Source organism: Bos grunniens, chromosome 9 (assembly GCF_055505025.1).
Source record: "Bos grunniens cultivar Pamir isolate PY7600 chromosome 9, Bosgru_T2T1.0, whole genome shotgun sequence".
Taxonomy (NCBI): Eukaryota; Metazoa; Chordata; class Mammalia; order Artiodactyla; family Bovidae; genus Bos; species Bos grunniens.
The window spans coordinates 36,358,119-36,374,954 of NC_141173.1; the positions used below are offsets into that span (position 1 = coordinate 36,358,119).

Consider the following 16,836-nt stretch of genomic DNA (forward strand, 5'->3'; position numbering starts at 1 on the left):
TTCTACTGAAATTGTGTTAAGGATCATAGGTGAAACTAAAAGTCATGATGATATTTATTTTGTAAGTATTTGCTTTAAGCCATGAATCTTTGTGATAAAAATAAGCAGAATTTAACACATCAGGCTTTAATACGTATGTGCTGAGATGAATATAACAAAATTCTTTAGTCTGTGAAATCCAAGATAGCCATAAAATAATCAAATCAGCAGTGGTTCTAGTTGAATTTTCTGTCACTTCAACTTTAGTGTATCATTTGGTACTGTTGAACCATAACCTTCTCCTTGAACTTTTTCTTCTAGTGCCTTTCATTAAATTACTCACATGCTGTTGGTTAAATAGGACTTTGCAGAATATGCTCTCTTGAAAGTTGATGGGACAAACTGAGTTTTGAAACAGATCTCAGATGGCCAGTGAGGTAAGTATAGGCTTTGCAGATAGAGCTGAAAATCAGGAGCACTTAGGTCCTGAAAAGATCAGGTTAAGCAGTGGATGAGAGTGGTCAGGCAGACATTATAGACGTGATTCATAACTAGGGTAATCTGCCAACATGCACATTCAGCATGGCAAATAGTGCTCAAGGAATAGGCAGATAGATGGTTGACATTCAGGTATAAGAGGCCCATGCTCAGCATCAGAGAGTTAGGAATGAGGGGTCTCATCTCCACGCATAGACCAAGGTCTAGAGAAAGTGAGATGGCAATCTTGAGATCTTAGAATATATTATCGCAGAAGTACTCAGGTTCAGATCTGAGACTCACTTTTCCAATCTGGTGTACAGCCAGAAAGTGTAACAATTAGCAGATATTTTGATTGTTAAGATATCTGTCTACATAGCTTTTAAGGCCAAGGACAGGCAAGCAAGATACTTTTCTTAGAAAAAGATATTTAAGTGAAAGTCAAAATATTAAGTAATCAAGGTAAGTAATATTTCAATGCAATATTTTAAGAATCAAATTAAGATAAACATTCATGATCAACAAAATAGTGAAGTTTAAATTGTTAATCTCTTTCAACTTAAGTAACAACATAAGATATACTGTAAAGCCTTGGGCAACTAATTCTCAAACACCTGATATAAACAATAAGTACTCTAAGTGCAAAAGAACAAAAGAAAATTCTGAATTTGTTAGAACTAGAAAGAGTTTGAGAGTAGGAACCAATCTGGATTTTGAAGGAGAAACAGAAATAGCTGATATTAAAGCCAATAAATGCAGCCATGTTTTATAATGATCACAAACATCCTATAAAAAAAGGCAAAGTCAGTTTTATTCACCAGATTATCTCTTGGAGGCCACATTGCCTGCCTTTGGAAAAATTATTTTGATTCGCATCACAGGGTGAGGATTAGATTTTAAGGACATACTTTGAGAAATAAGATATGATTCATTAATGAACTTGTTTAAGGTAACTGATAGCAATTTTTTTTTTAATGTGGCAAAAACAACCACTTAAATTCATGTTCCCAGCAATTTCTAAGTATAATACAAGACTGTCAACCGCATGCCTGTCAAGGTGGCACAGGTCTTCAACATCCATATTCTACCTGACTGAAACTCTATACCTACTAGGCAAGCAATAACTCCCCATGCCCCTACCTCCAGTTCCTAAGTGAAAGTTTTGTTTGTTTTTCATTTTGAAGATTATAAATGCTTTGACATACCTCTATGATGTTTGGAGGCAGAAGCTGAATAGATCTGCATCTTCTCTCTGTAAAAGAGGAAAGCATCATCAGAGACCAAGAAGACTTACTCTTTGTCACTACTTCAGGACATAACACACTGAATGGGAAAAGTTATACGGTCTTCTCTTGCTATGTTAAAAGCATTTTATGAACCAGAAAAAAAAAATAAAAAAGGCTGCTGCCTCTTCTTCCAAGAATTGTCCTTCTAGGATATAACACAGATAAAATAAAAGGAGAAATGAATGAATATATACTGAAACCAAGATGTTTAGTTAGAGGGAAACTGAGAAGAAGGAAGAAGAGATGTAAAGTTCTGGGAACAAGGCAGATGGGTGTCTAGTTCTTTATATAGTAAAGTTGACTTCAAAATCATCTGTACTCTTAGCATATGTGACCATATCATTCAAAGATTCTGCCTTTATTCAGCAGCCCTGAAGTAGAACTGAACCTTTTATATTGTAATTGGACTGTAGTTGTTAATATAAATTATTCTATATTGCAAAATGTGAAAATATTGAGAAAGAATAAAATTCCACCTCTCCAATCAGTAGCAAACATGAGATCTGGAAAACTTCTTTAAAATTCTAGGATAAAAATAAAATGAAATAGATAACAACACAAGAGCCTAGAAGATATTGAAGTGTTAAAAAAAAAGTATTTGATAAAAATGGAACACATTCTTGAAAATAATTTCAAGAATTATTTGAATACACTTTTTGTTCAAATTTTTTGTTCAAAAATCATTCACAGCTTTTCAACATAAATGCCTCATACAACATTACTTCCTAGAAGACAATGGAGTGATATTTATTTAGAAGAAAATGTTGAATATATATAAAAAGGACAGAATGACATGAGTCAGAACATATAAAACTCTTGTGCATATTTTTTGAGAGTGGATTCAAAGATGAAACAAAATTTTAAACTAAAGTCAGGAACTCAAAAAATGGAAGCACATTATTCCATTGTATAGGTGTATAATAGGTAAATAATCTCATATTTCTGGAACTAAGAAAAGTAATTAAATTTGCCATTGTTGAGGATTACCTGCTGTATTACAGTCAAAGCTTGGATTGTAACACTAGATTCAGTTCAGTTCAGTAGCTCAGTTGTGTCCGACTCTTTGCAACCCCATGAAGCACAGCACGCCAGGCCTCCCTGTCCATCACCAACTCCCAGAGTTTACTCACACTCACGTCCATTGAGTCAGTGATGCCATCCAGCCATCTCATCCTCTGTCGTCCCCTTCTCCTCCTGCCCCCAATCCCTCCCAGCATCAGAGTCTTTTCCAATGAGTCAACTCTTCACATCAGGTGGCCAAAGTACTGGAGTTTCAGCTTTAGCATCATTCCTTCCAAAGAAATCCCAGGGCTGATCTCCTTCAGAATGGACTGATTGGATCTCCTTGCAGTTCAAGGGACTCTCAAGAGTCTTCTCCAACACCACAGTTCAAAAGCATCAATTCTTCAGTGCTCAGTTTTCTTCACAGTCCAACTCTCACATCTATACATGACCACTGGGAAAACCATAGTCTTGACTAGACGGACCTTTGTTGGCAAAGTAATGTCTCTGCTTTTGAATATGCTATCTAGGTTGGTCATAACTTTCCTTCCAAGGAGTAAGCATCTTTTAATTTCATGGCTGCAGTCACCATCTGCAGTGATTTTGGAGCCTCCAGAAATAAAGCCTGACACTGTTTCCACTGTTTCCCCATCTATTTCCCATGAAGTGATGGGACCAGATGTCATGATCTTCGTTTTCTGAATGTTGAGCTTTAAGCCAACTTTTTCACTCTCCACTTTCACTTTCATCAAGAGGCTTTTTAGTTCCTCTTCACTTTCTGCCATAAGGGTGGTGTCATCTGCATATCTGAGGTTATTGATATTTCTCCCGGCAATCTTGATTACAGCTTGTGCTTCTTCCAGCCCAGCCTTTCTCATGATGTACTCTGCATATAAGTTAAATAGGCAGGATGACAATACACAGCCTTGACATACTCCTTTTCCTATTTGGAACCAGTCTGTTGTTCCATGTCCAGTTCTAACTGTTGCTTCCTGACCTGCATATAGGTTTCTCAAGAGGCAGGTCAGGTGGTCTGGTATTCCCATCTCTTTCAGAATTTTCCACAGTTTATTGTGATCCACATAGTCAAAGGCTTTGGCATAGTCAATAAAGCAGAAATAGATGTTTTTCTGGAACTCTCTTGCTTTTTTGATGATCCAGCGGATGTTGGCAATTTGATCTCTGGCTCCTCTGCCTTTTGTAAAACAAACTTGAACATCTGGAAGTTCATGGTTCACATATTGCTGAAGCCTGGCTTGGATAATTTTACCTGGGTTCAAATTGGGCTTGAACCATTATTAGTGTTATGAATTATCTTTCAGTCTGACAAACAGGAATATTAACATTGCATACCTCTTTGGGTTGTTGTGAAATTATGCATGTAAAGTTATATGTCAGGCACTTTAGTAAGTCCTTGAAAAATGACAGATATCATTGTCAGACTTTGAGACGTCCTATTTTTTTATTATTATAATTAATGTTTGGTTTATTTGCTATGCTTCTTTGTATGGAAGCCGTAATTTCCAATGAATTAAATAATAGAAGTGGAATTTCTAGGTCAAAATATATAAACTTTTCAAAGGTTTTTAATAGCAGTCAGACTATATGAGGATATATATATAAGAATACATTTCCCTTCTTCCTTTTGAAGATGATTCCTTTAATTTAAAGCACAAAATTTTAATTAATAGGCAACACTGATATACCATTACTTAAAAATGGAATTTGTAATCATTAAGATGGCATGTTTTTATAATTTGAAATAATTGTGTGTGTGTGTGAATTGCCTTTCTCTGCAGGATATGCATATTTATACCTGGATATTGATATTTTTCTTGTTGACAAATAATCCAAGCATTATTGTTTATAAAAAGAGAACCATATCATTAAAGTTATAATTATATAGTAGTATATTGAGTATATATAACAAAAGATCAAATTAACAATGACTGAAATATACTGAGATAAACTTTTTATCCTTCGTGGTGGAAAATCATGAATATTAGATTATCAATATAATAATAAGAAATAAAGCATAGCCTAGCAAGTCAGAAAACAAGATAATAAGCAAGGGAATTTAGACTCAAAAACAAAAGAGAATTAGAAAATTTGCTTAAAACATGATGAAATAAAATTTAAATATTAGATTTGACAATGAATTTAAATAAATTAATGTTCTATTAAATGATTAAGTATCTTTGAATGGGTTTTAGAAATGACTGAAGTATACAATGTGGGGGAAAGGAAAAATTAACATCAAATGTTATAGAAAATTTAAAGTATACTTGAATTTTAAAGTAAAACTGAGAAATATTTAGTTTAAAAGGAAAAATTAGAGGCTAACTTCCTCTGTTATTTTTAAATGTATAAATCTAGACCATTTTCTTTTTAATTTGATATTCAAATTTAATTTAATTTGATATTCAAATAAAAATAAATTAGATCAAATAGTCCCTTTGTATAAACATATCTGTGTAAATGAGGGCTTCCCTCACAGCTCAGTTGGTAAAGAATTTGCCTTAAATGAAGGAGACCCCAGTTCAATTCCTGGGTCAGGAAGATCCACTACAGAAGGAATAGGCTACCCACTCCAGTGTTAATGCGCTTCCCTTATGGCTCAGCTGGTAAAGGATCTGCCTGCAAAGTGGGAGACATGGATTTGATCCCTGGTTTGGGAAGATTCCCTGGAGAAGGGAAAGGCTACCCACTCCAGTATTCTGGCCTGGAGAATTCCATGGACTGTATAGTCCATGGGGTAAATGAACCTAACTAAGAAATCTAACAATTAAGGAAATAATTTTTAAATAAATTGAGTATTTGGGGAAAAACCAAGTTAGCTGGTTTGTAACTCGTACAATACCCAAATAAATCCAGATCATTTAAAAACTAATCATGAAATGTAATCATTTAAAAGAAAAACAGAGGTAAATGTAATCATTTAAAAGGGACACATTTTAAAAATAAATTTAAAAGAAAAATAGAGGAAAATGTAATCATTGAAAAGAAAATAGAGGTAAATTTTTACTGAACTTAACAGCACACAAAAGTTTTTCTAAGCTTATGAAGAATGATAGAAATTTTACATATTTACATCATTAAACTTGGCACTATAAAAATAAGATCATTTAGATGCAAAAGAAAACTATAAATAAGTTATACAGCAATTTAAAAACTAGGAACATATGGGCCACAAATATGACAAACACTGGGTTAGTGTCATATATAAAGGGATCTTAAAACACACAGAACAGCATTGAAACATGGATATTATCATATGTGAAACAGATCGCCAGTCCAGGTTTGATGCATGAGACAGGGTGCTCAGGGCTGGTGCACTGGGATAACGCTGAGGGATGGGTTGGGGAGGAATGTGGGAGGGAGGGTCAGGATGGGAAACACATGTACACGCATGGCTGATTCATGTGACTGTATGGCAAAAACCTCCACAATATTGTAAAGTAATTAGCCTCCAATTAAAATTTTTAAAAATTTTAAAAAATACACAGGAAAGCACTAGCAAACCAATAAAAGGCCATAACCTGACAATTCCCAGGATATTTATCCTCATTAGTGATGAGACTAAAATTAAAACAGCATTGACATTGCTTCAATATGAAGTTGCTTAAGATATTTAAAACTTATAAGTCAACATGTATGAAGAGAAAGTGAAAATAGTTACTCTCATGCTCTCCTAGTGAGTGTGTTTATCATGTGAACTTCCAGTTATTGCAAAATATATGTTAGGAGTTTCAATAAGGTCCTCAGCCGACCTGGTTATTTTTTCCCCTGTATGTTTTCAAATGAAAAGAATCAGACATAGGTATGTATATGTGATCTTTATACATAATATTATCAGATTATTATTTATTAAAGCAAATATTAAAAACAATCTCAACAGATTCATAGTAAAGAAGTTATAGAATATAATTATAGGGGAAAGCCGAGTATAATTAAAATTATATTGGAATAGTATACAATAACATAATAAAAAGTTAATTATGTAATGTTCTGTGAAGAAAATGGAATATAAATTGAAAACAGTATATATAAAATATATATCTCAAAGACAAAATGGAATAGACTATGACAAAATATGGATAATCACTTGTATCACATGGAGTCAAGATTGTTGGGAGAAATGTCAATAATCTCAGATATGCATATGACATCACCCTAATGGCAGAAAGTGAAGAGGAACTAAAGAGCCTCTTGATGAAGGTGAAAGAGAAGAGTGAAAAAGCTGGCTTAAAATTCAACATTCAGAAAACTAAGATCATGGCATCCAGTCCCATCATTTCATGGCAAATAGATGGGGAAACAATGGAAACAGTGACAGACTTTATTTTCTTGGCCTCCAAAATCACTGCAGATGGTGACTGCAGCCATGAAATTTTAAAAAATGCGTGTTCCTTTGAAGAAAAGCTGTGACAAATTAGATAGCGTATTACAAAGCAGAGACATTACTTTTCTGACAAAGATCCATATAGTCAAAGCTATGGTTTTTCCAGTAGTCATGTATGGATGTGAGAGTCAGACCATAAAGAAGGCTGAGCACTGAAGAATTCATGCTTTAGAACTGGGGTGCTAGAAAAGACTCTGGAGAGTCCCTTGGACAGCAACAAGATCAAACCAGTCAACTCTAAAAGAAATCGACTCTGAATATTCATTGGAAGGACTGATGCTGAAGCTGAAGCTCCAGTACTTTGGCCACCTGATGCAAAGAGCTGAATCATTGGAAAGGAACTGTTGCTGTTAAAGACTGAAGGAAGAGGAGAAAAGGGTGACAAGGATGAGATGGCTGGATGACATCACCAACTCAATGGACATGAATCTGAGCAAACTCCGGGAGATAGTGAGGGACAGGTAAGCCTGGCACGCTGTAGTCCACAGGTTCACACAGAGTTGGACACAACTGAGTGACTGAAAAACAACAACACATGACTAAACATCAGAATTATTTAGGAAATTAAAAAAATAATAATATACCTCAGTTGCATCTACAGATATTTGAGTGGAATTGGGCATCTTCATGTTTAAAAGCCATAATTACTCTTTACTTGACTAAACTGCACTGGGTAGGGAAGATCTCTTTCAGAAGGAAATGGCAACCCACTCCAATAGTCTTGCCAGGAAAATCAAGACAGAAATACCAGAATAGAGGAGCCTGGTGGGCTATAGTCCATGGGTCACAAAAGTCATATACGACTTAGCGACTAAACAACAATAACAAACACAACAACAACAACAACTTCATTACTTAAAGCTGAAAATGATTGAACATGGACTAAAAGAAGGATTTTCATTTACAGGTATGTACTTCAATAATATGTTCAACAAGACTTATGGTACATTTGGCATTTTTTAAGAAATATAATTGGTGGCTCAGCTACTAAAGAATCCATTTGCCAATGCAGGAGACATTAGAAATGTGGGTTTGACCCCTTAGTAGGGAAGATACCCTGAAGAAGGAAATGGCAACCCACTCCAATATTCTTGCCTGGAAGATTCGATGGACAGAGGAGCCTGGTTGGCTAAAGTCCATGGGCTTGCAAAGAGTCAGACATGACTGAGCATGCATGCACACACAGACATTCTATTGAGTTCCAAAGATTCTGTCTTGGTCTTTGTATTAGTCAAGGATCTTCAGAGAAACAGAACCAATAGAACATGCATATAGAAAGAAAAAAAAGCTTTATTTTAAGTAATTGATTCATGCTACTGTAAGGGCTGGCAAGTTCAAACCATGTAGCACAGACCAGAAGATGGGAGAGCGAGGGAAGAGCTGATGTTTCTGTCTTGATTCTGGAATTGATCTGAAGGCTGAATTCTTTGTCCCTCAGGGTACCTGTCTTTCCCTTCAAAGGATTGAATGAGGCCCACCTACATTGTAGTTGGCAATCTGCTTTACTTAAAATCTTCTGATTTAAATGTTGCTGCTGCTGCTGCTAAGTCGCTTCAGTCGTATCCAACTCTGTGCGACCCCAAAGATGGCAGCCCACCAGGCTCCCCGTCCCTGGGATTCTCCAGGCAAGAACACTGGAGTGGGTTGCCATTTCCTTCTCCAAAGCATGAAAGTAAAAAGTGAAAGTGAAGTCACTCAGTCGTGTCCGACTCCTAGCGAGCCCATGGACAGCAGCCTACCAGGCCCCTCCGTCCATGGGATTTTCCAGGCAAGAATACTGGAGTAGGGTGCCATTGCCTTCTCCGGATTTAAATGTTAAACACTTCTAAAAATTAACTTCACAGTAACATCTAGACTGATGTTTGTCTAAAATTGAGATACCCTTGTGTAGCCAAGTTGACCTATTAAAATTCACCACACAATCTTCTAGTCAAAATGATAAAATGTTATAAAGTCATTAAAATAAAATATTTTAATTTCCACAAATGAGATACTTTAATGATATCCAATAAAACCTTTTAGGAGTTTTCAATTAAATTACATGTCTAAGAAACTTATAAATGTCTACTTATATCTCAGATCAAGCTGCTAGGAGATATTCAACCTGGTGCTCTGTGATGACCTAGAGGGGTAGGATGGGGTGGGGGTGGATGGGGTCAGGTTCGGTTTGGGGGGGATGTGTATACTTGTGGCTGATTCCTACTGTTGTATGTCAGAAGCCAACACAATGTATGTCGGAAGCAAACACAATATTGTAAAGCAATTATCTTCCAATTAAAAATAAATTTGAAAAGACTAAAAGAAAATTTTCAGATTATTAACTGGTATTCTGCAACTTTGTTTATATCAATGCCTCAAACTCATCTAAACTATAGTCAGCCTTTTCTCCAAGTGGGTAGAAAGAAAATAGTTCAGGAGAGAGGAGCCTAGTAACAGTTAACTTTCAGTGGACTTGAAGAGCTCACTGTGGGCCATACTGTGTTTTATTTATTTTTAATTTCAGGAGTTAAAAGTGAGAATTTTCAGGTCGATGAGGCACAGTCACTGCTTCTTCCCACCTCTGAGTTTCCATCTCATTTGCTTGGCAATAAATGCTGCCAAGTACATGTAACATTCTTTATTATTTTTCATCATTTCCTGTGGGATGTTTCCTCAGGGTCTCAAGTGAGATCCACCACCATGCTGCACGCTCTGTTTATTGCAGAACTAAATGAAGCATGCCAGGCAGCATCTGAAAACAATTAAAAATAATTGAAATGAGCTGTGGACGCTACTAGTCTCATTAAGTTTAATATTTCATCCTTCTCACATTGAGGGATTTAGATCTGAACTTCCAATCCCTCAGGTCTCCTGCTGGCAAAAGGGATCCATTTCCCAGGGCAGATAAATGGCCATCAGTTTAGGATTCTGGGACTGCAATCTACAACCAGGCAGGGGAAAGATCTGATCACCGCCAAGAGGTTTCTAGAGAGAGGAAACAATGTCTCTCTCCACTAGCTGCCTTTGAGCAGCTGCTTTATGAATTAATAAACATCACCATGAATATGCACACATTCCTTATTAAGAATTCACAAGCGCATTAATCAAGTAGTTCACAGGCAACTCAGGATATTAAAGTTAGCTTTTCTATAGCTTTTCTTTGAGAGAAAGAGAGAGAGAGACAGGGACAGACAGAGAAGAAACTAAAATATTTAAAATATCTCTTTATAGGGAAGTTAAAGTAATAAAAAAAAGTTTTAAAAATTCCTGAGATGAGACGGCATTACCGAAGCCCACATTATGGTAACTTCAACACAAATAACTTTAATATTTCAAATGTTATGTTGGGATCAATTTGATAGTTATGTCAAAATAATATGTATACTCTTCTGCATAATATAAAATGCCTATCCTAGATGACAGTGTTTCTGAGTGGATAAAGCCATCCCCCCCCTTTTTTTTTGTACCCAGAAAGGCCAGGGAAATTTAGTTGTGAGGCAATTATTCTCAGCGAGATATTTAACATGATTCAGTGACAGGTATGAGGAAATGAGATTAGCTCTTACCGTGAAGAATGACTTAGATGTAAGCTTGGAATAATGTGTGTATAAGAAAGATAAAGGCAGGTATTTTATTAAACTGATAGTACTTGTGAAGATTATTCTATAGGCAGCGCTGCGGATTTGCATGTTTGACAAAAAAGAGCACTGGGAAGCTTCAAAGGACAATTGACCTTTTAATTTTTCTATTTCAGGAAGATCTGATTACCCTTAGGCTTATCTTACAATGTTCTTCCCCTGTCAACTGTGGAACACTAATATTACAATTTATTCTGAATGATCATGTTGATGAGGCTTGGAAAGTTAGAATCCCTTTAATTTCTTCTTAAATGTGTATGAGTAAATAAGCCACTGGAGAAACTCCAACATTTAAAATAAATGACCCTTTTTACATAATATTGTAAATTCATGCTTATTCTCATCAGTGCTATATTTGGCAATAACACATACCTTTCTGCCTCGTCTAATTTTTTTTCCTCCTTGCAAGACATGTTCTTTATGATAATAACACTGAGAATTTATTGAACACTTTCTATGTGGCAAGCACTATTCTCAGTACTTTTCTTGCACTTTATCATGGCAAATAGCAGACCTAGGAGAGGGAATATTATTATTATCTCCATTGTTGCACAGAAGAAAAGTGCAGGTAAAAGGGGAAAAGTAACTTATTTACTTAACAACTGAGGCAGAGATAAGGCTCAGATGCTGATATTTTGGCTTCCATTCATGTTCTTGATAATCATACCTACTGCCCTTATGGATCTTGTGTATTCTCCACTGGATCTTGTGTATTCTCCACTGGCCTAATATAGACACAAAATCTAAAAGAAAAAAGAGGATAGGACACTTCTGAGGAAGCTAAAGAAGTTCAACAAATCTGAAATGGGGAAGCATAGACTAAGAGGGAGATAGTGGTTAGTGACATAAAAAGAAGCTGAAGACTAAACCAGGTTCTGGAATGTTACTGTTCTCACAATCCCTGGAAAGAAATAGGGGGGCTTGTGGAGAGTTTTAATCATGGTAGTTTAACCCTGACTTTTTGAGAAAATACTGATTGAAAATCAAAATCTGTATTAAGAGGCTATTGCCATGGTGTACTGAGAGATACACCTCTATTTTTTGCCTGAGTATGCTAGGAGAGTGTCTTATATGAATTTAAACAATGTGTAGATAGATGGAGTCATAATAAATAGTCAGTGACAACATAGGTATGAATTATAGTAGTGCTGTAAGTATAGAGATAGATAGTTTTTGTTTTGTTTTGTTTGATGTGTTGAGACCAGCTCAACAAGCAGGGTTTTTGAAAGTGTGATATGGCAAGAGAATGAGAAATGAGACACAAGAATTCAGAGAAAAACGAGGAACAGGGGATCAACACCGCTCCAAGATGAAGGTGCTGAAACTTTAATCCAAGCCAGCTTTATTATATTTTCAGCTGTGAATGAAAGAATATGTGGGGAGTTAAACTATAACACATGTGGCCTTCAGGGTCAAAGAACAAAATGATCATTGACCATTGAGTAATTAGGAAACAGTAATCAATAACAAATCAGTAACTAAGACTAATATTCTTATCTATAGATTTTCCACCAGATACATAAAACATGTGACTCTGAGACACCAGTTGAGAAACAGTCTGGGGTCGGTTTTCTGACCCCAGGATCATATCTTGTTTTTAAGATTATGAACTGTTCCCTCTAGACTTGTTCCAAGAGTCTCATGCCTTATAGCATCCAGTTTATCAATAATTATAAATTTCTTTTGCGGCCCTTGCTGGGGCCTGCTTTTCTTTTATTCTTCCTATCTCCTACAATGTGGGGCTGTGGGGTATGCAGGATCTTAGTTCCCCAACCAGGATCAAACCCATGGGCCCTGAAGTGGAAGCATGGAGTATCAACCACTGAAAGGCAAAGAAGTCCTGGCCCTAAGTACATTTTAATTTCTTCATCTCTTTCATAGAACTAAATGGATACATTTGCCTACTCCTTTCTTTTAATAAATGAGTTATGTAGATATTCAAGGCTTCCTAGGTGGTGCTAGTGGTAAAGAATCTGCCTGCTAATGCAGGAGATGTAAGAGACACAGGTTCAATCCCTGGATCAGGAAGATCCCCTGGAGGAGGGAACAGCAACCCACTCCAGTATTCTTGCCTGGAGAATCCAATGGAGGAGCCTGGGGGGGCTTCAGTCCACTGAGTTGTAAAGAGTGAGATAGGACTGAAGCAACTTACCACGTACACATTTACGTAGATACCCAGGTAAGCAAGTATACAGAACCAAGAAAAGATGATTTTCTATAGAAGAGTGGATTTGAAATTTTATTAGCAAACAATAATTCTCAGTGCAAACTTTTCTAGTTGTGTCATTCTTTTTCCTTTTAGGCTGATGGCCAACACTAATCACCACGACTACATGCAATTACAGCTCCCTATTGAGAGGAAGGTGAAAATGATTTTGAGATGATTATGGCTCCATCAATATGCTTCTTGCATCATAAATCTCAAATTTAAAGCATTAAGACAGTCTAAAGGAAAGATAGCAATCAAGACTACACTAATAATATAAAACACAAACTTTTCTGTGTCCTTAGAGTTCTTTTACTCTTTATTGTTCCTCTTCCACTTGTTCAGAAACACAAAAATCGTACCTATAGGTACAGTCCCTTTTTGAAATTCTAGTGTGAGGAAGTGACTCCTGTTGTCATCAGCAAGAAAATGAGAGCAAGAATCTGAGACATGCAATAAAGAAACAGGACTAAAAGCTATTTTTATGAAATGGCTATAGTGAGGGTAAAGTTTCTTAAAGTGTAAATATTATATCAAGAAAAAGAGAGTAAAAAATAACTGAAGAAAAAAACTGACATGCTTTGGAAGGAAATCATTGTGGCAAAATTAAGCTATGAATACAAATATATACATGAAATGCAAATACAGATAAAGACAGATGATGGTAGAGATACAGAAATAATCATATTTAAATATATTATAACATAAATATATATATGTATATGCACTTGGACAAGAATCAACCATTTTGTATCTATATCTTAGTCTCTGAACATATTTATACACATATACATATTGGTGTATATGTATCTATGTATATCCATGTATATATATAAATATATCTATACATACATTAGCCTTATATATATATACATATTCATATAAACATATAAATCCCCATATATTTATATGTATATATAAAAACCCATATATGTATACATATATTTTTTTTTCCTTGGAAGAGATAGCAAGGGAACATTTCATGCAAAGACGGGGACAACAAAGCACAGAAGTGGTATGGACCTAACAGAGGCAGAAGATATTAAGCAGAGGTGGCAAGAACACACAGAAGAACTATTCAAAAAAATCTTAAAAACCCAGATAATCACGATGGTGTGATCACTCACCTAGAGCCAGATATCCTGGAATGCAAAGTCAAGTGGGCTTTAAGAAGCATCACTATGAACAAACCTAGTGGAGGTGACGGAATTCCAGCTGAGGTATTTCAAATCCTAAAAGATGATGCTGTGAAAGTGCAGCACTCAATATGCCAGCAAATTTGGAAAACTCAGCAGTGGCCACAGGACTGGAAAAGGACAGCTTTCATTCCAATCCCAAAGAAAGGCAATGCCAAAGAATGTTCAGACTACCACACAACTGCACTCATTTCCATGCTAGCAAAGTAATACTGAAAATTCTCCAGGCTAGGCTTCAACAGTATGTGAACTGAGAACTTCCAGATGTTCAAACTGGAATTAGAAAAGGCAGAGCAACCAGAGATCAAATTGCCAACATCTGTTCAATCACAGAAATAGAAAGAGAATTCCAGAAAAACATATACTTCTGGTTTATTGACTATGCTAAAGCCTTTGACTGTGTAGATCACAACAAACTGTGGAAAATTCTTAAAGAGATGGGAATACCAGACCACCTGACCTGCCTCCTGGGAAACCTATAGGCAGGTCAAGAAGCAACAGTTAGAAACCAACGTGGAGAAATGGGCTTGTTCAAAACTGGGAAATGAGTATGTCTAGGCTTATAGGATCATCCTGTTTATTTAACTTATATGCAGAGTACATCGTGTGAAATGCTGGGCTAGAAGAAGCTCAAGCTAGAATCAAGATTGCTGGGAGAAATACCAATAACTTCAGATATCAGATGACACAACCCTTATGGTAGAAAGTGAAGAGGAGCTAAGACCCTCTTGGTGAAGGTGAAAGAGGAGAATGAAAAAGCTGGTTTAAAACACAACATTCAAAAATGAAGATCATCATATCCAGTCCCATCACTTCATTGAAAATAGATGGGGAAACAGTGGAAACGGTGGCTGACTTTATTTTCTTGGGCTCCAAAATCACTGCAGATGGTGACTGTAGCCATGAAATTAAAAGACACTTGCTCCTTGAAAGAAAAGCTATGACCAACGTAGACAGCATATTAAAAAGCAAAGGCATTACTTTGTCACCAAAGGTTCATCTAGTCAAAGCTGTGGTTTTTCTAGTAGTCATGCATGGATGTGAGAGTTGGACCATAAAGAAGGCTGAGCACTGAAGAATTCATGCTTTAGAACTGGGGTGCTGGAGAAGACTCTTGAGAGTCCCTTGGATTGCAAAGAGATCAAACCAGTCAATCTTGAAGAAAATCAATCTTGAATATTCATTGGAAGGACTGATGCTGAAGCTGAAACTCCAATACTTTGGCAACCTGTTGTGAAGAGCAACATTGGAAAAGACCCTGATGCTGGGAAAGATTGAAGGCAGGAGGAGAAGGATGAGATGGTTGGAGGGCATCACTGACTTAATTGACATGAGCTTTAGCAAGCTCTGGGAGATGCTGTAGGACAAGGAAGCCTGGCATGCTGCAGTCCATGGGGTCACCAAGTATAGGACATGACTAAGGGACTAAACAACAACAAAAATATTCATTTTTCCCTAGGATTTTAGCAGAGCTTCATATAGAGCAGAAATTATAAGAATGGTTAAACAAAAGTCATCTAACCTTAACTAGTATTTTAAAACCTTACAATCTATGTAGCAGTCTAGGGAAACAAGTGTCAGACATTCAATTATGCCATCAGGAACATTTGGATAAAAGAGGAGACCCAGAAGAAATGTTATTCATGGCTCTTTTTAGCTATAATTTGATTTGTTTTGATTAAGTCATTTTAGAACTAACAAGGAATGGAAGTGTGGTTGATGGATATTATACTACCAAGTTTCTCAGAAGGGAAAATGGAAACAGTTGTTCATTTTTACTAACATACAATATCAAAATGCATTGAGATTGTGTTTAGTTGAAATATTTTCTTTTAAATTAGTTATAAAAATTCTCCTGAGGAATTATTTATGACCATACTTACAAACCATTATTTTTTATTAACCTTTTTTTTTTTTGGTTAGTGAATATTCTTTTTCATAATGATAAATGTGTTTGTGAATTCCTTCTCTTCAATAGTCCTTGAAAAAGCTCACTAATCTGACAACCATATTATTGCCTTATTGTCTGTTTAATCTGTTTTATACCTTGAACAGTACATGTTTACTCTATGCATAAATTTACTTTCTCATAATTGGTTGGATTTGAGCCATCCTGGATTTGATTATATCATTTCTTCCTCACATTATACATGTCTACACCCAAAATTGAATGCTTCCAATTTAAAAGATGAACTATAACCAAAATTCATAAATGAAATATGCATAGCAACATATTTTGTTATTGACCGAGATAGCCTTGATTTTTCCCTCAGCTTGATTAAAGTTTAGGTAAGTTTCTTCCTGACCATAGACTCCTAACCTCCCATTTCTTAGAGCATTTACTCTAGAAAACTTGCTTAATCTGCCATTTTGTGATATAAATCTCTTCCCAGCCTTAACAGTTTTACAACCTAGGAATGTGTTTCTCAAGGAGCTGGAAGTCATCCAGTTCAATAAGATAAACAGAATAAATGTCAATTGGTAAACACAGATGAAAAAATCACATTGACTCCTATATTCTCCAGTACCTGCCCACTAGCTCACTCCAGGATTTAAAAATTTTGCCAAATGTTTCACTGGAGTTAAGTTCAGTAATAAAGTTTTCATTGCCTGTTTAACTTGTCTAGGGTAATTTTCTTCAGTGTTTCCAAATTTTATGCTTTATTTTGAT

General features: G+C 35.9%; 1 protein-coding gene across 16 annotated transcripts in view; it reads right to left on the reverse strand.

Annotated features, from left to right (window-relative positions):
* The window catches only part of LOC147365801 (uncharacterized), an 856,584-nt gene that overhangs the window by 217,296 nt on the left and 622,452 nt on the right, over nt 1–16,836 (reverse strand). For 15 of the 16 annotated variants that reach the window (XR_015132780.1, XR_015132770.1, XR_015132771.1 and 12 more), the window contains one exon: nt 1,662–1,708. Coding sequence is in view for 6 of the 16 variants with exons in the window: in XM_086317214.1 (XP_086173340.1) it covers nt 1,662–1,708 (47 nt within the window). In the remaining 10 variants the exon portion in view is untranslated. Of the gene's footprint in view, nt 1–1,661; nt 1,709–9,611; nt 9,878–16,836 lie in introns of those variants that run through there. The other variant, XR_015132790.1, reaches the window with a different exon arrangement.